This window comes from Telopea speciosissima, chromosome 3, assembly GCF_018873765.1.
Source record: "Telopea speciosissima isolate NSW1024214 ecotype Mountain lineage chromosome 3, Tspe_v1, whole genome shotgun sequence".
Lineage (NCBI taxonomy): Eukaryota > Viridiplantae > Streptophyta > Magnoliopsida > Proteales > Proteaceae > Telopea > Telopea speciosissima.
In genome coordinates this window covers 6,005,636-6,029,450 of record NC_057918.1, presented here as the reverse complement: position 1 = coordinate 6,029,450, position 23,815 = coordinate 6,005,636, and the positions used below count along the sequence as shown (strand labels likewise).

Here is a 23,815-nt window from a genome sequence, read left to right as displayed (position 1 = left end):
AGCTATTGTAGCTTCAAAAGGAACAAAACACAAGCCTAAATCTCTCTATCCAACGGTGGATCAAAGTTTTGATCAATCCTACACAAAGACGAGCCCGATCATTAAACTATCATGGATTTTCTGATCTAACAAATGAAAAATTTATAGGGGAAGGGATCTACACATCATTTGAATGTATTGAAATCTCCCACACTAACCCAATGGGAGAACGAGAGGGAATGTCAAGAGGCTCACATGGTAAAAGAAGCTGAACCCGAATTCTCTCCCTATTAGCATTGCTGGTTTTCTATCAGATATACAAATCCTGACAGACAAATTTACATCTTGCTCCTTCTCCCACATTTCTAGGGACACTCGCTCATTCCTTAGCTCGAAAGGCTCTCTTTTTGACACGTAATAAGACATATTGGCCATTTTTCTCTCCTTAGCTTCTTGATGTGTGTAATCAGGATGTCCAAAGCTCCTCATGCCCAGTTCTTTTCTAAAAAGAAAAAAAAGGGTAAAGAAAAAGAGAGAATCTTAGAGCTACACCGATTTTTTAATATTTTATTCTTCTTTCTAAAAATGCATGTACAAGGTGGAGGAATGTTGGCCCAAGGATCAACTCTCATGAAGTGTGCACCATAGGTGCTTGGGCCGCTTGCATATGCATTATGCACCACTAGTTGTTAATCACTTTCCAACAAGTGTGGGCCCTTAGTGACCTTCTTTCGGTCTTCTCCTCACATCCTTGTAGGGCCCTCTAACCCCTAGTGGGGGACCTTGCACTATAAAATAAAAAAGGCAGAGGAAATGTAGTGGTTGAAAAAGCTGAGATTCCCTCTTCTCATAGGACAAGAATAAAGCTCCGAAGGTCACTGTCCCTCAACTTTCATTTGCTTGTACTTATGCCTATCTCGAAATGATATGACCTTTAACACCAAAAATTGACCTTCAACTTTCATATGGAGGGTGAGTAATATTTGAACCGTGTTTGATATGTATTCTAAGTTGATTTTGTAGTATCGGATAATAAAAATGATTGTTTTTATCATTCGAGAATATAAAATCTATCTAGAATGCATTCTAAGAATAAATACCAAACACAACTCCGATTCTCATTTATAGCCATTGTTTACTTCTTGTTTTTTTAAAGAAATAGAAATCTTTACTTTCTTCTCAATTTCAATTTCTAAAGTTTCAGCAACTTTTGTCGATTTGGTCTAATCATATCCATTCAAGGTTTTAGTGCTCGGTATCGAAACAAGTATCGGCAACACACAAAACCAATACGGTATCGGCTTGAATTGGTTGTATGAGACAAAATTACCCTTAAAATTTCTTAAAAAATGAGTTTTCTAACCATTTTATCCTTTGTCCGTACCATACTACCGATATCGTATTGACATGGTATCAGTGTCGGTATCGATGACTAGCAAAACCACTACGTATCATCCGATACGAACGATACAATACTGATACTTAGAACCATGTATCCATTTCCTTATACTTGAAGAACCATGCTTATAAATCCATCATTTTAGTTTAAATCCATGGTTGGTGATAGGTGATAGACACTTATAACCAACTTACGAATTTGCTCCAACTTTCCATCACAGCTTCCGTGGCTGGACTGGAGAAGTGATTGAAATTGTGGAAACCAAGCTTATTTTCCATCTTATGCCTTTATTTGGAACCTCAAAATCAAATGAAGTGGTTTTTTCTAAGCAGGTTTCCAAGATTAAGTAAAGAAGAAGTAATGGGCCATTAGGAAAAGACCAAAACGATATTACGTGTACCAAACATTTGTCACACTTGACTGACCAGTTCCAGCTCAGACTTGATATAGGCGACACACCCTCCATGTCTTTGGCAGTACTGTCCTACGAAGATGCAAAATTTGTCGGTGGCGACTTTTCTCGAACACATGAGATGCTGGCAGCATGATGAGGTCACTTTTTTAGATCACAGTTAAATAGATCGATTTTTGGGAGATTTTTTTGCGTGGTTCCTGTGCCCAGATGCATGAACACACGAAAAGACCATTCAACCCCTCCAATGAAATTGAGTATGTTTTCCAAACTAATGTTTCTATGTTGATGCAGGAGCTATATGACCAGGTAGCGATCTTTTTTCCAAAATAGATATAGGAAAAAGTTTTCTCCACCTATAGAGAACCGTTCAAAACCCCTATAGGGTTTTAGCAATTTTAAAACAATGCCCTTTTTTCAAAATACCCTCTTGATGCTATCTCTCGTCTTCTCCCACTCCTCCATGGCGAATGAGATCTCATTTATTGTGAGTAAAAGAAAACTCGATCCAATAACAAAAGCCTAACCTGGGTAAGAGAAAAATCTAATTAACTTGTACCGAGATTTTCAAGTATCAAAACATCTTTGCGTAAAAAAAATCTCATCTACATTCCAAAGGAAGGACTCGAATACAATGGTATGAAAAATTGGAATCGAAAATTGATTTCGATCTGAATTGATTGGAATCTAATCAAAATCGTCAAGAATTAGCCCAATTGGTCATGGCAAGGAGGGAGGAGGAAGGGCTGCCTTAACGCCTTATAGTACAAATGTGAAATAGGAGGGTTGATCCACTGACCTCTTGGCAGTCTTGGGGGCATGGTTCATAATCTCGGGATCTGTATTATTATCGTCTAGAATCTGGTTGAATTGGTTGCATTTGCCTCTACTTTTTAATATAAAAAAATTCAGTTTTATTACCTTTTTACCCTTGGCCATACCATTGGATTGGTATCGGATTGGGATATTGATCGATCTTGGGCATGGTTCTAAGTATTTGTAGGTTTTACATCTTGCCGATACCATATCAGTGACATAGTACGGACAAAGGATAAATCAATCAAAAAAGCTATTTTTAAATGAGGATCAAGGACAAATTTGTTTGATAGAATCTATCCTTGCCGATACTGATCCAATACCGTAGTGATTTCCAAATTGACCGATACTCGTTTCGATATCGTGCATTAAAACAATGCTTAGGGATGCACTCAATGAGCAAGCCACCGACCAGTTCACACTGCTTAGATATGACCAACCAACATAGCTATCTCTAAGGCTGTCAGTGGCCAGCCTGGACCGTCTGGCTCCATTAGTTTATGACCCAGTCGAAAATAGGGCCAAAACTCCGGCTGGTGGGGGCCCTTTCAACCCTAAATTCAGGTCAAACTAAGGCTGTTAAATGTTAATAATAGGTTCGATTTCAGATTCTTAATCAGTTTAGGTCGCAATACAACAAAACTGAACTCAAATCGATTATTAATCAATTCCAAGTTTTGAAACCGACTAGATTCTTAAATTAGTTTAGGTTGCAATACAACAAAACTGAAATTAAATCAGATTATTAATCAATTCCAAGTTTCAAAACCGACATTTGATTAGTGGGTTTGTCGGTTTATTGTCGGTTTTGATCTGACAATGCCTCAACCGGACAAAGAAGAAAAACACAAAAGATTAATGAACTAAGAAAAAACCTCACCAGAAGCATCTCTCCCAACTAGAACAATAGCTTATCAAGGCTCAATCAAGAGAGGAGGATTGTCATATCGCTAGTTTGTGAAGGACTCTCGAAGCAGGCCAATGAGAGGGCGCGGCCACGGTTCTAAGTATCAGTATCGCATAGTCTGTATCGATCGATATGTATCGATTTTACTAGTCATCGATATTGTATCGATTTTACGTTTTGCCAATACCCGTTTCGATACCATGCACTAAAACCATGGGCGGCATGGATAACATTTTCCGTTCAATCAAATAACCTCTCCTATATAGTTGTCCATGCATTAGTGTGCACCTGTTGTGTAGTTGTGGTCCTTGTGGACTCTTAAAGCCTAATTTTCCTACATGACCAAGTCTATTTGGTTAAAATCTGAAATGTGAGCAGCCAAGTAGGGGATCATGGGATCTACCTATCACAAAATTTTAGGTTTTTTCAAAGTTGCCATTGTACGAGTTGAAACCAATACATGAAGTAAAAAACACAATGTACAAGAAAATAATAATAATAAATAACAATAAAACAACCACGACATAAGGATATATGTGGTTCACTAAGGTGCCTATATCATGGTGAGATGATGAGAGCGACTTCATTAGAAACATAGAATAGGGTTACAAGTTCTTTTCCTCTTGCCTCTCTATTTGTAAAGAATTCCTTCTTAACCCTAAAACTCCATTGCAACCAATTTAAAAGAAAAACATAAAGGTTTAATTTTCAAAATTACTCCAAGTCTCGAGCCCTACGGGATTTTTAACGGCCCTAAAAACGACCCAAACCCAACCCACTGAATACAAGACACCAATCCTCAACAACTATGGCAGGTATTTTGGGCTGTGCAGGAAACCCTTTCCAAGTGGGCAGTGAGGAAAATCATTCCCTATTTATAAGATCTTAATATTTTCTTAGAATTAAGCAACCATTTTTTTTTTGATGAATTAAGCAACCATTTTACTGCGTGGGGAAGCATGCTAACCTCACAGGATTAGTTCCAATCACATGCCAATAAATAGATTTATATGTCAGCCCGTCTAGCTCAGTTGGTAGAGCGCAAGGCTCTTAACCTTGTGGTCGTGGGTTCAAGCCCCACGGTGGGCGATTATTTTTGTATTTCAAAAAAAAAAAAAAAAAAGATTTATATAATGGGCTTTTGTATAAGATGGGCCTAGTCGAAATAGATAACGCCATCACAGCCATTGAAGGAATCGAACAGACCAAACATGGGCTGGAGCGCTGGAAGGATGTACCATACCATACTATCCATGGTTCGTAATCCGATACTTGCCATTTTACCGATTCATATTGTTTTAATATTTTATTAATATTTTTAACTGATCCAAGCCCATATTTTTGACTGATACAAGCCCGATCCAGTAAAACCTGGATTTTGATCATTTTTTACTGATCCAGGCCAAATTTGACCAATCCCAAGTCCGATATCTGGATTTTGAACCTTGATATTATCACAGTACCACGAATGTAATGGAGGATTCTTTTTCTTCCACCTCCCTCCCCCAACTCTTTTATAGCTTCGACCCCCCAAAAAAAAAAAAAAAACACTCTTTTATAGCCCGAATCATGATATCTATGTAATGGGCCTAGATATCATGGTTCAAGCCCAGCAGTATCAGATTTCTTTATTAGGCTTCAGATTAGTTTCGCTCCCAATTGGGCTCATAATTGTTAACTTGAGCTGATAACAAACCTTTTTTTTTTTTTTTTCAGTTGAAAAAACTGATAATAAAACCAAAACCAGTAAAAACTTTTAGGGCTCATGTTCTCTGTGCCGCAGCGTAGGCTGCATCCAAACACTTGAGCCTGCCACTCAGGGGGGCAGGGTGATCATTGCACCCATCCCCATGTGTCTGGGAGTAGCCTGCGCCCCCGGCACAGAGAACATTCTCCCAAACTTTTAATTGGAACCGTTAATTAACTGGTTTTGATTGGAGATATTAGAACCATTTAATAACCAGTTCGATTATGATTTCTACCCTTTATATCTTGAACCAAACCAGTTAACTAGAACCAAACTAATTAGTACCCTTATTCCAGTGTTCCTCATGTAATAATTTTTCTGAAGAGAACGGGAAGAACTGGAAGAGTGAAAGCCTGAATTGAATAGCATGGAATGGATCACTTTCGTCAACTTTCTACAAGATTCTGTTTGGTTGTTAAATAAATTAAAAGTAAGGGAAGTGAAATTTTCAAACTTAAAAAAGAAATTTTTTATAATAATTATCCCATGTGACTGAATCACCAACTCCAAATCATTCCCTTTTTTTTTTTTTTTTATGGAATTTCATTTTACTTTGCATCAAAATCCCTTTGGTTTAAAAAGTAAAATAAAGTTTACATGTAAAATGTATCATTACTAAATATGTTAAGAAATTTAAGTAGATTATACACTCAAATGGGGTAATGATTACAAACATTTCTTTTTTGAGTCGATGTTCTCTGTGCCACAGTGCAGGCTGCACCAAACACTTGGTGGCGATATTTCTACCATTCAGGGGGGGACATGGCAGTCATTTCGCACACACCCCATGTGCACATTAGGCTTTTTTTTTTTTAATTTGAGAATTTTTCACTTCCCTTCCTTTTAATTTCCCTTACAACCAAATGTAGCCTAATGTTTGATTTGACTTTTAGATGGGTAAATTATTGAAAATTAGTTGTAAGACTGAAAGTTGAAATCACTTGTGATGTTTTTAAATTCTCATTCACTTGTTTTGACTGGTATACGATCACTCCATAAGCCATAAAGGTTAGATATGAATATAAATACTAAGAAGAAGTAATTAACTAATCTGTCCTTCTAGCCCTTTAACTAGTCTTTTGGAGGATTCTTTGAAAATAAAAATATTCTTATTAGGAGATAGGCTTCCACTTGATTATTAAAATTGCAGTTTCTCTTAGACCTACAATCTAACTAATTTATCCACTTAAACTTAAATTTCTGGTTGGACATTTGGGCTGTGTTTGGTATGCATTATGAGTCTACAATGCATTGTGGAGTGAAAATATGTAGTGGCCAGATGGACTTTTGACACGTTTTGCATCGAGACTCGTTCTTGACCCATTTTCGGAATTTAGAATGTGAATGTCTAACAAACAATATTTTGTTGATCCAAAGTGAATTCTACACCCATAATTCATTCCGGGAATGCATACCAAAAGCCTTGATCTTGCAGTGTAGTGTCTTTGTTGCTTTCTTGTGTCGATGTTTTTTAACATTTTTTTTTCGTTGTTTGATTTGGAGGGTATGGATTTAGGAATTAGTATCAGAATGACGGATGAGCTATAAGCTCATTCCCATAAGAATGTGTTGCTTCAAACTTCTTGATGGGTAGCAAGTATTTATATATTCGGAGGTTGGAAAAGGAAAGGGAGAGAGAACTCACAACGAGATCAATTTCTTTGCCTGGGCAGTTAGGGATGGCGAGTGCTCTGGAGACACTATGCGGGCAAGCATTTGGAGCTGGGCAGCTAGGTACATGCTAGGGATCTATATGCAGAGATCCTGGGTGATCTTGAACACAATGGCCCTAGTTATGAGCTTTCTGTACATATATGCAGAGCCATTGTTGAAGCTGATAGGGCAGAAGGATAACATATCGAAGGCAGCCGGAGAGTTTGCGATATGGATGATACCACAGCTATTTGCCTACGCGATGAACTTGTCGATAACGAAGTTCTAGCAGGCACAGAGCAAGATGATTGTGATGGCAATGAAATCTGGTGTGGCCTTGGTGCTACACACCTTCTTCAGCTGGCTTTTATGTTGAAGCTTGGGTGGGGATTGATTGGGGCAGCAGTGGTGCTCAATGCTTCCTGGTGGTTCATGCTGGTGGCTCAGCTGGTATACATCTTCAGTGGGACTTGTGGTCGAGCTTGGTCTGGTTTCTCATGGATGGCCTTCCAGAACCTCTGGGGATTCGTTAGGTTATCCCTGGCATCAGCTATCATGCTCTGGTAGCAAACTCAGATTAATTTTCATTAAGCAAATTGATCATAAACTTTATCTGAGGCTGTGTTAATTGAAAATTGGGCTAGTTAAGAGGAAAACCTAAAAGGGTAGGAAAGATATTGGAGTAACCTATGCCATTATGCAAGCTCTCTGAGAACCAAATGGAAAAATTAGATGACCTCTCTATTTTCAATTCCATCATTAATGTTCACTAATGAAAACTAAAAGAGCATCAAATTAGTATTTGTTAGGTTGTTGCAGTAGTATAACAAATTGGTTTTTGTCTTTGCTTTTTCTTTTCTTTTTTTCAGGGGTGGCGATTGGAGCAGGGTGACAAGCACTAGCGGCTTATGTCAATATTGGGTGCTACTACTTTTTTTGGATCCCATTGGGGCTCTTTTTGGGTTATAAGATCAACATGGGTGTCACAGTAAGCTACTCCCGCTCTTGTTTTTTTCTTTTTTATTTCCCTCTTATTAGAAGAAAGATTAAACATTTCCTATGAAAGCCAGAGTGCAATTTTCCTCTCACATGGATTTTTTTATTATTTTTTCTTTCCTATTCTAAGGGTCGATGTTCTCTGTGGGGGAGTGTGGCCACCAGCGTTGGCATCATGGGAAACCCTCCGAGAGAACTTTCTTTTGATTGAAATTCTATTTGTTTCCAGGGAATTTGGTGCAGAATGCTGTGGAACCATTCTACAAACATGTGTGCTCATCTATTTCAATTACAGAATCAATTAGAATAAAGAGGTAAGAAGAGTAGAGTAACATATTATTGCTTTGTTCTATTCTGCTACGGAAACACTAAAATGGCTCTGCTTTTTTTTTTTGCAAAAAGGCATCAATCGCTGAGGAGAGGATACAACAGTGGGGAGGACACTAAAGTGAGATATCTAATGACATAGAGAACTAATTAAACTCAGATATAAGGGGAGGGAGCATTTTGCTTTTCTTCCAAGTTGATATTGTTCTTTCAAGAACAAAGATTGATAAGATTGATGGGCCAACACTGTAGATTTCAAAATTGCATTCTTTTCACATTGAGTGATTTGTATGTTATCTTGAGATCCTGTTGTGAGATTGGATCCAGTTGGCTATTGTAGATCTGTTCTTGCAGTTGCTAACCCACTGATCTGTTATCTCCAAGCAATTGTCAAATAAATCAGAAGTCTGAAATCAACTCTACCGATACTATAGCAAGATTTGAATTTCATTCATAGTAGGGGAGGCTTTGGGGTCTGAAACTTACTCTCAAAATATGAGAAGGAAAGAAGAAACGATCGAAGGAGATCAATCCAACAGAACCAGAATTCAGAGAAAATAGTGATGGAAAGAAGAATAGAGAAATAAAGAAAAAGAAAGAAGGGACTGACCGGAGCCAAAAAAAGCCCTGAATCAAGTAGGCGAATGGGGGAAAGGAGAGGAAAACAGCAGCTCGCACAATGGCACAACTCACCACCCATGGAGTAAACCTCAATTTCATTCCATATTCCATTCTGATTAATTCATTGAATTACATTCATATATACAAATATAAAAACTCCTAATCTCAACCTAAAACTAAAATAGAAACTGAATCAAACTAGGAAACTCTCACTCAACTCAACTCAGCCTTATCCCAACTAAATGGGGTCAGCTACATGGATCTTATTTCTCCAATCAGTTCTATTCAAAGCCATACATGATTCCAATCCCATGCTATACATGTCCTTCCTCACCCTTTCTTCTATTGTTATTTTAGGCCTACCTCTAGCTCTTTCTGCTCCTTCAATTTTCAATAGATCACTTCTCCATACTGGAGCATTCAAAGGCCTCTGTTGCACATGTCCATGCCACCTCAGACGAGTTTCTCGCAACTTATCATGAATAGGGGCAATGCCCAGGTTTGCTCTAATTTGTTCATTCTTTATATTATTTTTTCTACTCATTCACCGCAACATCCTCATTTCAGCCACATTAAGCTTATTTAAATGTTTTTTCTGTACTGCCCAACATTCACCCCATACGTCATTGCTGGTCGTATAACCGTTCCATAAAATTTTCCTTTTGAGTTTTTAAAGGGATATGTTGATCACAACACTCAAGATGCACCCCTCCATTTCATCCACCCTATTCTAATTCTTTGTATAATTTCATCCTATATTTCTCCTTCTTTATTCATGATTGAACCTAGGTATTTAAAGTTATCACTTTGTGGTAACTCCCTATCATCAATTTTCACCACCCCACTCTCTGTCCTACAGTGTTACTAAAGTTACACATCATGTACTCTGTTTTTGTTCTACTTATCTTAAAACCCTTTGATTCCAAACTGCGATCAATAGAATCCAAATCACAAGAATAGCCCTTTAAAAAAAAAAGGCCGTACCCAATGCACAAGGCTCCCGTGTTTAGTAGGGATTTGAACCCGTGACCAAGCGTTCAGCAAGTGAGCACTCAACCAACACGCCAAGCACGACCTTCAAATCACAAGAATAGCCCTAATTGACCAAAATCCTGGTTTAGATCTGGTTCATCTCGGTCTGGGTTTCCAAATCAAGTCATGCCAGTCCAGCCATGCACACACATGCACCTGCATCAAGATACTAGAGTTTGAAAAGGATTGGAGATTTCTTTTTTTTTTTGGGCAGGGGGAGCAATAAAAATAGATCGGAGGTTCATCAGGGAGACAGGAGGGTGGGATGTTCTTAATCGGTGTTCACCTAAACAACACTAATTCCAGCACTGATGCTGTCATAAGACATGAAAACTGGAACAATTGCTACTAAGGTGCTGAGTACAACCTATTTCAAACTATACACAAGTGGCAAAGACTGCCAATACAAAACCCATAAGAATTCTTTTTCTTTGCAACCGTTCACATTACAAAATTGAATCACACACATCATGAATCTAATACTTCACAGCATACTTTTTAGTACAAATTCAATAACCAAAAAAAAAAGGAAGAGGAAGATCTGGTTGTAACCGACATGGTGATAAATATAACATCGCCTATGCAAATTATAACTTCTGGCATTTGTTCAGATGGCTCTTATCCCACATCAGAAAGACACACCTATACTCGGATCATGCTTATCGCACTCCAAGTTAAGACGGGTTTACAAAGTGTTGTTCATCATTCGGTTTCAATCATGATAATGGAATCAAGGGCTACTACACTCACGCCACAATTTTTTCCATCTCTACAACATAATGAATAGAAACCCGAGAGCCTCTCAAGGGAGCTGATCAAGATGGGTGGTTATATGGAAGATAATGTTCCAGGGCCAACTCATTGACTGTTAGAGAAACAATGAGAGCGAATTATATATTTATAATAGAATGTTTCAACAATAGAACATAGCTAACCCCTGCACCCTTTCTCTAGGGAGCAGAGACAGATAGGTGGTTCAACAGAACACAGCTAAACCCTAGACAGAAGGTACAATAACCATAATTCCAATACAAACATTTTGGTAGACGAAGCAACCAAATCCTCTTTAAAGAGATGAAAGCTAAAACCTCTTAATCAGAACACCAATATAACATTAGATAGCATGGATCAAGCTATGTCAGAAAGATACACATAACATTAAACCATAACGTAAAAAAGGAATGTGTATCTTACTAATCATACGAATTCAACCTATCAAAATAAGCACAAAAAACAATAGGCCTCAAAAGAGAAGAAGAAAAAAAAGCATCTATCAATAAAATTATTGATAAAGACTAAAATCATATTCGTTGCTTATCCAAATGATATAGGCATATAATACACATAAACGAGCCTAGATTGAAACTTGAACAAAACCAAATGCAAAGGTTTCAAAATAATACTGATATAACAAAGTACATATAAACGAGCCTAGATTGAAACTTTAACAAAACCAAATGCAAAGTTTTCAAATAATACTGCGTTCATCGTACGGAAATAAAAAAATCCTCCAAAACTTGCCAAAAAAATAACTAGCAGAAGAAGTAACCTAAGCAGTGAGGACGACGGCGCCTCCAGCCTCTTTAATCTTCTTTTCTGCTATCTTTGACACTAGTTTGGTCTTGACCACGAAGGGCTGTGAGGAAGGCAACTGCCCCTTGCCCAAAACCTTAAAGAACCCGTACTGAGTGACGTCAATCAGAGGTGCATTCTCGGGTGATGCCTTGTCCTTCACCTCTTGCGGAATCATCGACCAGAGCTTGTCGATGTTAACGATCGGACAATAGAATTTGTTGCGCAACTTGTGGAAATACCTCATACCAACCTTACCGAAGTAACCTGGATGGTACTTGTCGAACAAAATCCTGTGGTGATGCATACCACCAGCATTACCCCGACCTCCCGGATGTTTGCGATGCTTGCCTATTCGACCATGGCCGGCGGAGACATGACCTCTCTTCTTCCTATTTTTCTTGAATCTTGTCGTCATTGAAACTTCCTTCCTCTCCTTCGGGCCAAGTAAACTGTTCTTTAGGGTTTCAGTCTTTCAGATGTAGAGAACGGATGCTATGGCAGTAGGGCTTATACTTATACTCTATCAACTCCTGCATTTACTTATCAAAAAAAAAAACTCCTGCATTTTCCTTCTACCCTTTTTAGCCTTCATTTTTTCCTTATTCTCTGTATTGTCCTTAGGTTTTTTTTTTTGTTTTTTAAAAAATGGTTGGATATTAACCCATGAAGCCATGAGTCCGTTTAGTTCATGTCAACCAATTTAGGGCATGTTTGGTGGACTTTATTCTGTTGTTCTACTCATAATGCGGCGGTGTAGGTGTCATGTGTGTACAATGGATCCCACATGATACACATGACACCTATAGCATCACACAATAAGTACAGCAGCGTTACAGTTACGGATAAAAATCTGTTTGGTTGATTTCTCAAGTAAAATAAATAAATAAATAAATAAAATGATAAAAACTATAATGGAGGTCATGATTAGTTTATGTGCATGTGACTCATCTCAATAAATAATTAAATTTAGATTTAGTTGATGACTTGATATGCACCAATTCAGGGTGTGTTTGGTTGATTTCTTAAATGAAATAAAAAAATAAATAAAAGAAAGGAGCAAAAGGAGAAAAGAGAGAAAAATTTTCATTTGCAATATTTGTGCAGTCATATAAAAGAGAGTAGGTGAGATCTCATGTCCCAAAAATCTAAAAAGGTTCCTCGGCAAGTTTCATCCGTGAAGTTTTCTTGAAAAAAGACCAACTAAAGTGAAGGTTTCTTTAAACAATAACAAGTTGAGTCAACTATTCAATCGAATTATATTAGCACGTTTTTGCTTATCTTCTGTGCCAATTCTTAGATTCGGCTTTTCCCAAATTTTTCTATTTCACCTCAACATTACTCACATGTTCAAATGTTATTGAACAGTTTTTGAATATCAAACAAACCTTGTTAGAAGGTAGTTTTAATGTGCCTAATTTAATCTCTTTTACAATAAGTTTCTTTACGGAACTACTTTTCTAACTGATTTAGTCTCTCAGGTGCATGAACGTGCAAAGGAATTGGACTCAAGTAGGACATGGTGATCATGATGGACATTTTTTTTCCTTTCGGTAATTGATCGGAGAAGAGGAGGTGGAGGTGGAGGGAAGTCAAGGGTAAAACTGTAAAAAAATGTACACGGTTGAAGGATGAACATTGAATTGGATAGTTTTGTAAATTAAAATTCAATTTTGTGTAATCTTGTTAAATGAAAACGTAATCGGGTAGTTTGGTAAATTAAATCTTAGTTTTGTGTAATCGTGTAATGTCACTTGGGTTGGGCGTGGCTGGGGTTGAAGTATTATCTTTTTTGATTAAAAAAAATAAAAAGGTTAAATACACATACCACTTAAAATGTATCCAATATTTCTCATGCGCCCTTAAGACTGCGTTTGGTTGTGTAAATCGACCGAACATCATTCTGTTGGACCATGATTCTGAATTTTTTAAACCGTTTGGTATCCTAATTCCAACGGACGACAAGAATTATGTAATTCTACATTTTACACTATATTAGATCATTCATCTGAGTTCACCTTTATAGGAGAACTCAGATTTGGATTACAAATTACAGCCTAGGTATAAATAGGATAATCCAAGAGGATCATACCTATGTGCCCTAAATCGAAAAACCTGGCTATCGCGACTTGCGTTCTCTCGCGACTGAGAAGAGAAGGGTGAACAGGAGTGTCTCGCGAAGGGAAGAAGAGAGCAAGATCAGATCTCACTCTCAGACTCTATACCTCCCTCTCTGCTACCATTCGAAAGAATAGGAGTGTCTCGCGATTCTCTCGCTCCCTGGGTATGTCGTTCCTAAATCTCATTGTTCTTTTCATCTCTCTCTGTCGGATTCGCACTCCTCTCTCGCTATTTCATACCCATTTTGCATCTCGTGCTCTCTCTTTCTCTCTGCTTTCTCTGTCCTAGAACATGGAGTTTGCAGTTTGTATTTTTTGTTTTTTAGGGTTTTAGTTCTAATTTGGGTGTTCTTCTTTCAAGTGTAAACCGAAGATTTGTCTAGGGTTCCTGTTCAGGTGAGTTTTTACACCTGGATTTTTGATTTAGTCTTTAATTCGTTTCTGCCTTTGTACATCCAATCTTAAGTGGCAGTCTACAACAATTTGAACCAAAATATGCTAGAAATCCAAAAAACAGGTGATTTTTTCACCTTCGGCTGTAATACCTGCCATTCAATGCTTTCACAACCAACAAACAACTCCTTCATGAGATGGATGTGCTCTCCTTCATTCAAACGTACATGTTCCCATTGACGAAAAATAGATTGTAGTTTATTAATCTGAACAAGAAAAATGCAGAACAGTTAGACACATTCAAAAAAATAATTAAAAAAACAAAACAAACAGTAGGACCACCTTCCCCTAAACACACACCAACAACACAAACAGAGAGAGGGAGAATGACCTCCATTGAGCCAAATGACCAAATGTTTGGATTCTGGAAGATGAACAGCTTCAGTGAGCCAATAGAAGAGAGCTCTGCCAGAGACTTTATTAACAGAGACATAGGCAGAGTACTCTGTTTTACACATACCCATGCCCATGGCCATAGAAGTCCAAGACTCCCAAGTAGTATTAGTAGAAAAAGACCAGACGAAGAAGCGTATGAGTGATGGGTATACACCACCAACCAGCCTAGATGCTAACTAGTAGTAGCCGAGTCTGTCTTAGTGTAAAATGCTCTATTTTCGATTAAATAAATAGCACATAGGGAGAGAGAGAGTTTGGGGTATTTTCATTTTTTTTTTTTAAATTATAAATAGAATTTCTCTTTATTTCTTTTAATGGTGAAAAGGGTCACATGGTCTGCCCACCCCACGCCCTTGTTTCAGTCCTTGAATCCTCCATTAATTCCTCTTATATTTATTTGCTTGTGGATTTGACTACCTTGCCCCTAGCTAGCTAAGGGAACTAATCTCTCTCTCTCTCTCTTTGTACTGTTTTAGTTCACCTGAGTTGTATTCTGTAATTGCATAGATTGATGCTTCGGTACCCATGCCCTCATGCTTCAGTAATTCCACCAAGTGGTTATTGTAGGCATAAATCACAAAACCAGGTCCAAATACTTGTCCATTTAGTGTTTATTCAGTATTTTTTCCTGAATTTTTTTAGGGTACTTGGAATGCTTTTACCGAGTTGCTAAAATTGCAAGCTTAATTAGAAATTTATTAGATTTGAGTTTCGTGTCGAAAATTAGAAAGCAAGTCTTTTAGTAACTTTCTTGGATTCAGTTACTTTCTATATTCTTTTCTTCTACCTCATCTCCCCCCCCCCTCCCACACACACACAAAAAAAAAAGTGTCATTGGGAGGAGGTTACTAAATCCAAAAACTTTGAAAGCCAATTCGAAGGGGAGTGAGGGGACAAAGGGATGATAGTGTATTGAGATAACTATTAATGAGTTGAAGTGGAGTTGATCCTTCTCTTTTGCTGCTTGTGGTTGATTCACCACTTTCTTGTGCCTACCTATTGCTTGTATGAAAATGTTCATTGAATTTTTTGTTTTGAAGGGGGGGGGGGGAAGGAGTTGCAGTTCACACAGTTAGTTTTTTCTTTTCCTTGTTTATTTTCTGTTTTTGTTTTCTTGGATAAGGTTCTCTGAGCCGAAGGTGTACACTGTCCTCCTCACATGCATTATTATAGTAATTTTTTTTATGGACAGAGGAAATATGCTAGTACATCATAACTATACCTGATAATGGGATTGTCTGGATGAAAATATGCTAGTACATCAAAAGTATAGCCTACCACATTCAATCTTGCCGCTTGATACACTGGTTCCAACTTCTTTACACCGTGAGGCCCTGCATTGGGTTGCTGGATCAATAGTTGTAACTCATAACTTACTATTGTCATATTGCTAGTGTTTTTCGCTCTTTAAATGATTTCTATTCCATAGGTCTAAAGTTGTTGGAGACCCAAACATATTTGAGGAGAAACATAATTGCAGAATCACTTAATCCCCCACATAATATTGTCTATTTATTTTATTTTTTCAATTACTTATCTTTCAATGAAATTTCTCCATGAAAATTAGAAGAAACAAGTAAACAAAGGGAAAAAAAGTGCTTGAACTTGAGTAATCCAGGAAGGAATAGGAAAATATTCTTCATGTAGATTAATGGGCATTCTCATTTTCCTCTCTTAAACTTCTGTTTCCAGTGATATTTCTTGTATGGCTGTATTGCTCTGGATTTCGAACCTCAAATGTACATTGATTGTCTAACAAAAAAATGTACATCGATTGGGAAACAAGTAGCCATTTCATGATTGAATCAGTGAATTGGAAATTCGAGAAAGTAAATTCTAATGCAATGAAACAGCTTTTCCTTGGGGATGGGCATTTGTAAAATTATTTGATTCGGACAGTTTTCCCAAACTATTTAACCATTGTCTTAGATGTACTCCAGCTTGTTTTCTTTCAGCTATTACTTTTATGATTGAGATGTAGTATCGTTATTGGAAGTTCTAGAGATATCTATATTTGGTTTTATCTGCAATCAATGTAGTTTAGGCATGGATTCTTTTTATAAAAACCTTAGTTATTGGACCATTTAGAAAGAGAGGAATGCTAGACTTTTTCCAGTTTGTGGTAGATCCATCCATAATGTGATAAAGAAGATTTTCATCAAGTTACTTTGATGGCTACATTCCTCTAAAATTCTGAGTCCCAATTGATTCCACCTTGAGAGGCTTATAGGAAGCCATTATTATTATGTATAATAATAATGGGAGAATCTTAGGAGACTCTAGTTAATAGCATAAGGGATAGATCTCCAAGTATAGGATACCTCTTCTAAAACTCAGATTGAGAGTTCAACCAATCTAATTAGATAAATAGGGGAGGGGCCACAATCTTGACAAATTTTGTCAAAGAGGCAGGCTGGCCTGCTTTTATTAGATATAGCAATCAATTTTATGAAGATTGTTTTTTACTTATTTCTTCTTTTGTAGATTTTTCTTGTTACATCAAGTATGCACATTGCTTTGTATTAACGATTTTTTTTTTTTTTTTTTTTTTTGTAATTCAAGAATATTTAAGAGATAGGTGAAAGAGAGTAATCATCTTAGCTTATAAATGGATTATGATCGAGATACTGATGATGACATGAAAATAGAGAGTGATAGTGACGGTGAGATTGACAAGAAAACCATCCAGAAAGAATCATCTTGGCGCTATCGCTATTGCAATAGCAAGGAGAAGTATTCAAAAATGTTCCTTCATAAAGAGCCTTACCGTATTCGTAGACTCCGTGGCATTACCGAGACACAACTAATTATTGATGGTTCGAGAGGACGTGTCGAAACTTGATAAGATTGAGCAAGAGGGCTTTTTCTAGCTTATGTGACATGTCATGACAAAGGGGTCTACTGTATGACAACAAATTAGTGCAAGTAGAGGAACCAAGTGGTGATATTTTTACACACAGTTGGCCATAATGTTAAGAACCGAGTAGTTTCACATATGTTTGGCCATTCTGGGGAGACTATAAGTCGATACTTTAACAAGGTATTGAATGGAATAATGAAATTATACCCACTACTGCTCAAGCCTCCAAGTACAACAACGCATAAGCGAATCACAAGTAACGGTAGTAGATTCTATCCATACTTCAAGGATTGCGTTGGAGCCATAGATGGTTCACATATCCCAACATGGGTTCAAGTAGAACAACATCGTTCATTTCGTGATAGGCATGGATGTATATCCCAAAACATCCTAGCTGCATGCGATTTTGACAAGAAGTTTACATATATACTTGCTGGCTGGGCAGGATCGGCATCAGATTCTCGAATATTGGATAATGCCATACACAGGGTAGGAGAAGGAAGGTTAGTGGTACCTGAAGACAAATTCTATCTTGTTGATGCTGGGTTTCCTAATCAGAAAGGATTCTTGAGACCATTCCGTAATGTTCGATATCACGTGAAAGAGTGGAAAAACTCTAATTTGGGGCCGCAAGATAAGAAGGAGTTGTTTAATTTACGACATGCCTCTTTGCGTAATTGCATTGAATGTGCGTTTGGTCTCTTGAAGAAAAGATTCAAGATATTGAAAAATCAGCCTGAATATCCTTTTAAGACACAAGTCAAGATTGTGAATGCTTGTGTTCTTCTTCATAATTTGTGTTTGACTGTAAATAGTTATGAGGAAGAGGAGTCATTTTTCGAAGCTGAGGAAGAAGAAGAATCTACTTCCAACAATGCTAGCATAACAGTAGAAACAGATGTGGAATCTGAGGATGATGACAATGTTGTTCAAGGTACTGGTAATGTGGAATGGGATCAATTCCGAGAAGGCATGGCTGACAACATGTGGGGCAGCTGGATGGGAGGCGGTGTAGATGATGATGATATGTATAATGATCTCAATGGTTTTGATGATGTGAATGATTCAGATTGAGTTATCTCAATTTCTTTGGAACTCAAATGTTTGAATATGTTTGTAATTTGCTTTTGCGTAGTCTACTTTGAACAAGTTTGAATATGGACATTTTGTATGATGTGGATGTGTTTAGATTGAGTTATCTCAATCTTTTTAGAAACAATATGTTTTGATGTACAATGCCCATTATTTTGTGCTTGTGCTACTCATATGCGTATTTTACATTAAACTAGTTTGAACAAGTTTTGTTTGGTTATTGTGATTACCATATTATTTTGTATGTCAATATGGTATGTTGCACTTGTATGCATTGTTAATTTACATTGTTTAGTATTTCTCTTATATGTACAATAGTTTTTTCATTAGTCAAGCACAACAGATTTAATGGCTACAGAGGAAGGTTCCAAGAAGTCACGTGATATTGCAACATGGCCCAGTGAAGTCTCTTACTTCATGATGGAACTTCTCATAGAACAACATAAAAGTGGAAAAACAAGAGACAATGGTTTGAGGAGGGAACAATGGCAGGAGATAGCAAATGCCATAAAAATTAAGCATGGCATGGTATATGACTGGGAACAAACTCGGAATCATTATAGAGTTTGGAAAGCAAGGGTGAAATCTTTGTGTGACTTACAAAAGAATAGTGGGATGGGCTGGAATCCAGTGGAGCTGAGGTTCGAAGCACCACAACACGTGTGGAATGAGTTCAAAGTAATAATCTTTCTCTTTCAAGAATGTATTTACAACTATTATATGACAATACATATATTACAATATATTTTAATTGATTGTGACAGAAAAAGGAACAGAAGTATTGGCAGTCACGTAAAGTGCTTCCCATCCATATGGCCCTTGCGATTTGGTTAGGAAATGAGATAGCAACAGGAGAAGATGCTATGCACCCAGCTGACTATGTTCACAATGACCATATGGTTCAATCTCCAAGTATGGATGACAATGTGGTTGACACTTCCTTTCCATATGAAGATGTTCATTCCACTCCCATTGCCCGAGTGGCGATCGTGATCGTGGGAGTGGCGGTCGTGCCGTGGGCGGCCGCATCGCGGATGTCTGGCCCAGGTAAAGAGAAGAAAAAGAAAGGGGGTGCTGAAAAAATTGCAAGTCCTTTGAAAAGAATAGCTGCTGCCATAGATAACCTAGTCAACAAAAACATCACACGGACCGAACTTGCACAAAGTGTAGCTGATGCAGTTGATAAGGTTGATGGCATTGATGGCTTACTGAAAGTCCAAGCAAAAATAGCTTTAATGAAAGACAAGGACGTGGCTAGTCTTTTCTTGACTGCAAGTGACGAAGACAAGCCGAAATTCATACAACATATTTGTCAAGTGAACCAGAACAGTTGAAGATGTGGTTAGATCCATAGTTTTAAGCATGAACTAATTGAATGGATGTTTTTATGTTTATATTTTGTTGGATAGATGTTTGGTTTAGCTTTGGAGCCATAGATGTTTGTTTGGTTTAGCTTTGTTTTGGATGGTTTAGCTTAGTTTTAAACAGTTGAAGATGTTTATGTTTTGTTGGATAGATCCATTTCATCTTATACTTGCTGGCCTTTGCATTTAGACTAATTTCACCTCATACTTATGGATGCAATTTTGTTGTTTTAATTATATTTTCTGTGAATTTTGTTATAAGATATAGCTTCTGTGGTTTAATGGGCATTCCATTAAATTGTGGTAATTTACAGCTCACTAAGTTTGGATGCATTGAAACTTGGTATATGTTCAGTTTTTGGTCCATGTTAGTTCGTCTACCCACACTTTTCTATATTAAGAAGGGTCATAGATAAGCCTAACCCACACTTTTCTGTATTAAAGATGTGTTTTAGAATATTTCTCTGCAGGTATGGATTTTCGGTGATCTGTCTCTGGTGACATTGCTAGAATTGTTTTTCAAATACTTTGGAGTTTCTATGCATATTATATTAATTTTTAACTTTTTGGCATGAGTTTGAAGGTTCTATTTTCATGGATCCAATATCTTCAAAATAGAATCTAAACATTAATGGAGATTTCTTCAACAGTTAGTAGGAATTAATGAGTCATTGAAACCTTGTCTCCTATTTCCCCATTTTACTTAATCTATGATTTTGAGGTGGAGCCCAATTGTATGGTCACTCTCTGTCCTTCTCTCTTTTCTCTCTCTTTTGGGTTTCTTGGGCAACTCATGCCGTGCTTTGTACATGTGGGCTGTTGTGTTTCAAAATGAATACTCATAAGGAAGTAGGCGACCAAATGTGAAGACTAGGGAAGACAGATACTCTTCTCTCCTCCCATGTACTTTCACTGTAATTTACCAAACTTTAACGGCACATCATTTTATAGTCATCTGTAATCCATTAACTCATTACATTTCCCAAAAAATGCCCATTTTTTTAATTGTTACAATCTCATGCACTGATTCTAGCGTCGAATGCCATCAAGATCTAGTGGGATATTGATCAACTGGCTAGATGGACATTGTGGCTAGATGTGACATTTGTGGTGAGCAATGTATAATATTAATTTCCAAAACCAAAACTAATCCGGGCGAAGTTTCTACAAGTGCCCTATCCACCAATCATTTTTTATGTGGGCCAACCACTTCCGAATGTGTGACTGTGGCAAAGGGCGGTGCAAGGTTAGAAGATGCACTAGAGGCCCTTCTGAGGACGAGATTTCTGGTGTTGCCCACGTTCCACCTCGGTATGGTGTCTCATCATTTATTTTCTTAATTTTCATTTGTAACACAGTTGGTCTCCGTATATTTACAAATATCATTTTTTTTTGTATATAGGGCAAAAATAATGGTTGTGGGTGGTTTAAATTCATAGATGAGGGAGAATCTTCATCTTCAAATCAGGTACCAAGGAATAATGTCATGGATGCACCAACCATCTCACCAACACCATGTCAATCCAAGGACTATCTGATGGGATACCTCACAGCAAAAATTAAAGATGCCAAACAACATACTAAGACATGGGAGGAGCTACTTGATGCTGTCAAAACACTTAATCTTAACAAGTGAAATAGTATGGGAGGGGGTTGAGAGGGGGTGTATGCCCAAAACATGTGACTCATGTAATTAAATTAAAATTTGTGAAACAATGTATCTCTATATTTGTAACCCTAGATTGAATGGGTCTAACCGAATAGAGGATGGATGGGTGGTATTTTGATGGTCTTTTATGTTAATTGTTTTGTGTAATCGTGGTAGCTTAATGGGCATTTAATTGCGTGCATATTTATCTGGTACGTATTTGATTCAATTGCAAACTCAGAAATTTAACTCATCAACTATGGGAAGTTAGAAGAAATTATCTCATTTTTCTTTAGGACCTTAGCATGAAAGACCAAACCATTAGGCTGTAGTTGAAGTGGTGTAGGTGGAACAATGAAGCAAAAGTGCATCTCTCCCCTGTTAATATAGGAGCTTTTTTTCTTTTTTTTTTTTTATCTCCAAAGTATCAAGTGATTTTAGATTTCTCTTGGCCACTGGTTTTCCATCTATGCTCATTTCGTTTCTATTTTTCTTAGTCTAGGCATTTTAATTTTAAATTTAAAAAGGTAAGAAAAGAGGGCCATGTATTAAAATCAACAAAAACAAAAAAAACAAAAAAAAAAAACAAACATAATTCCAACTGACATAGTGAGGGTAACCAAACAAGATTTCGAGATAGATTTAAATTGATTCTAACTCACGACTCGGGATAACCAAACAAGATTTCGTATAGATTCAGGGGTGAATCCAAGTGACAGACTCAGGGTAACCAAACAGTTTATCCAAAAGAATCATGTCACAGAATCATGGTAACCAAACATTTTATTTTACGGAATTACGATTCATTTGATGGTAACTCAAATAGATGATAATCTCCAATCAGACAACATCCAAAGGATTTACGCAACCAAACGCACCCTTAATCTGTTGTTCTACTCATAATGCGGCGGTGTAGGTGTCATGTGTGTACAATGGATCCCACATGACACACATGACACCTATAGCATCACACAATAAGTATAGCAGCGTTACAGTTACGGATAAAAATCTGTGTTTGGTTGATTTCTCAAGTAAAATAAATAAATAAATAAATAAATAATATGATAAAAACTATAATGGAGGTCATGATTAGTTTATGTGCATGTGACTCATCTCAATAAATAATTAAATTTAGATTTAGTTGATGACTTGATATGCACCAATTCAGGGTGTGTTTGATTGATTTCTTAAATGAAATAAAAAAGTAAAAAAAAGGAGAAAAGAGAGAAAAATTTTCATTTGCAATATTTGTGCAGTCATATAAAAGAGAGTAGGTGAGATCTCATGTCCCAAAAATCTAAAAAGGTTCCTCGGCAAGTTTCATCCGTGAAGTTTTCTTGAAAAAAGACCAACTAAAGTGAAGGTTTCTTTAAACAATAACAAGTTGAGTCAACTATTCAATCGAATTATATTAGCACGTTTTTGCTTATCTTCTGTGCCAATTCTTAGATTCGGCTTTTCCCAAATTTTTCTATTTCACCTCAACATTACTCACATGTTCAAATGTTATTGAACAGTTTTTGAATATCAAACAAACCTTGTTAGAAGGTAGTTTTAATGTGCCTAATTTAATCTCTTTTACAATAAGTTTCTCTACGGAACTACTTCTCTAACTGATTTAGTCTCTCAGGTGCATGAACGTGCAAAGGAATTGGACTCAAGTAGGACATGGTGATCATGATGGACATTTTTTTTCCTTTCGGTAATTGATCGGAGAAGAGGAGGTGGAGGTGGAGGTGGAGGGAAGTCAAGGGTAAAACTGTAAAAAAATGTACACGGTTGAAGGATGAACATTGAATTGGATAGTTTTGTAAATTAAAATTCAATTTTGTGTAATCTTGTTAAATGAAAACGTAATCGGGTAGTTTGGTAAATTAAATCTTAGTTTTGTGTAATCGTGTAATGTCACTTGGGTTGGGCGTGGCTGGGGTTGAATTATTATCTTTTTTGATTAAAAAAAATAAAAAGGTTAAATACACATACCACTTAAAATGTATCCAATATTTCTCATGCGCCCTTAAGATTTTGATAATTCCACATGTATCCCTTAAAAATTCCACATGCATTTCTTACTTTTCAACTTAAAGTCATTTAAGTCCACTTAATATCAACCGTTTAAATGTTAACAGATCTGAAATTGAAAAATGTAATGTACAATTATATCCTTACTAAGGCATAATTACCAAAATGCCCTCATCTTCTCCAAATCGTTTCCCCAAAATCCATCTTCTATTTCTGAAACATTGACCCTATACCTAAATACCCTTAGATAGAGACTTACCAGCGGCCGCTGCAATCGATTAAGAACGGAGAAGAAGAAGAGGGCAGAGGCTAGGGTTTTGCTCGCTAATGGTTACCGCAATTAGAACGGAGAAGAAGAAGAGGGCAGGGGCTAGGGTTTTGCAACAGGGCAAGAATTGA

The 23,815-nt window shown here is 37.1% G+C and overlaps 2 protein-coding genes, 1 long non-coding RNA gene, 1 other non-coding gene and 1 pseudogene across 4 annotated transcripts; 4 read left to right on the top strand and 1 right to left on the bottom strand.

The window, feature by feature from the left end:
* The first annotated feature begins 4,529 nt into the window (after window positions 1-4,529).
* On the top strand, window positions 4,530-4,602 carry TRNAK-CUU. The gene has a single exon. It is a non-coding gene; the product is annotated as a tRNA-Lys (tRNA).
* Window positions 4,603-6,939: 2,337 nt separating this feature from the next.
* On the top strand, window positions 6,940-7,480 carry LOC122654069 (annotated as a pseudogene).
* Window positions 7,481-11,292: 3,812 nt separating this feature from the next.
* On the top strand, window positions 11,293-15,027 carry LOC122656613. Its single transcript, XR_006332131.1, has 3 exons — window positions 11,293-11,353; window positions 12,580-12,582; window positions 15,017-15,027. It is a non-coding gene; the product is annotated as an uncharacterized LOC122656613 (long non-coding RNA).
* On the bottom strand, window positions 11,397-11,926 carry LOC122656612 (60S ribosomal protein L27a-3). The gene has a single exon (XM_043851211.1). The coding sequence runs from the start codon at window positions 11,877-11,879 to the stop codon at window positions 11,439-11,441; it is 441 nt and encodes a 146-aa protein (XP_043707146.1). The 5' UTR covers window positions 11,880-11,926; the 3' UTR covers window positions 11,397-11,438.
* A 2,458-nt stretch (window positions 15,028-17,485) lies between the features above and the next one.
* LOC122654064 lies at window positions 17,486-18,364 on the top strand. Its single transcript, XM_043848033.1, has one exon. The coding sequence runs from the start codon at window positions 17,486-17,488 to the stop codon at window positions 18,362-18,364; it is 879 nt and encodes a 292-aa protein (XP_043703968.1).
* The last annotated feature ends 5,451 nt before the right edge of the window (window positions 18,365-23,815 follow it).

Excerpts from the sequence above, each read along its gene's own strand:
- LOC122654064 (XM_043848033.1), top strand. The coding sequence starts at position 17,486 with ATGAAATTATACCCACTACTGCTCAAGCCTCCAAGTACAACAACGCAT.
- LOC122656612 (XM_043851211.1), bottom strand. The coding sequence starts at position 11,879 with ATGACGACAAGATTCAAGAAAAATAGGAAGAAGAGAGGTCATGTCTCC.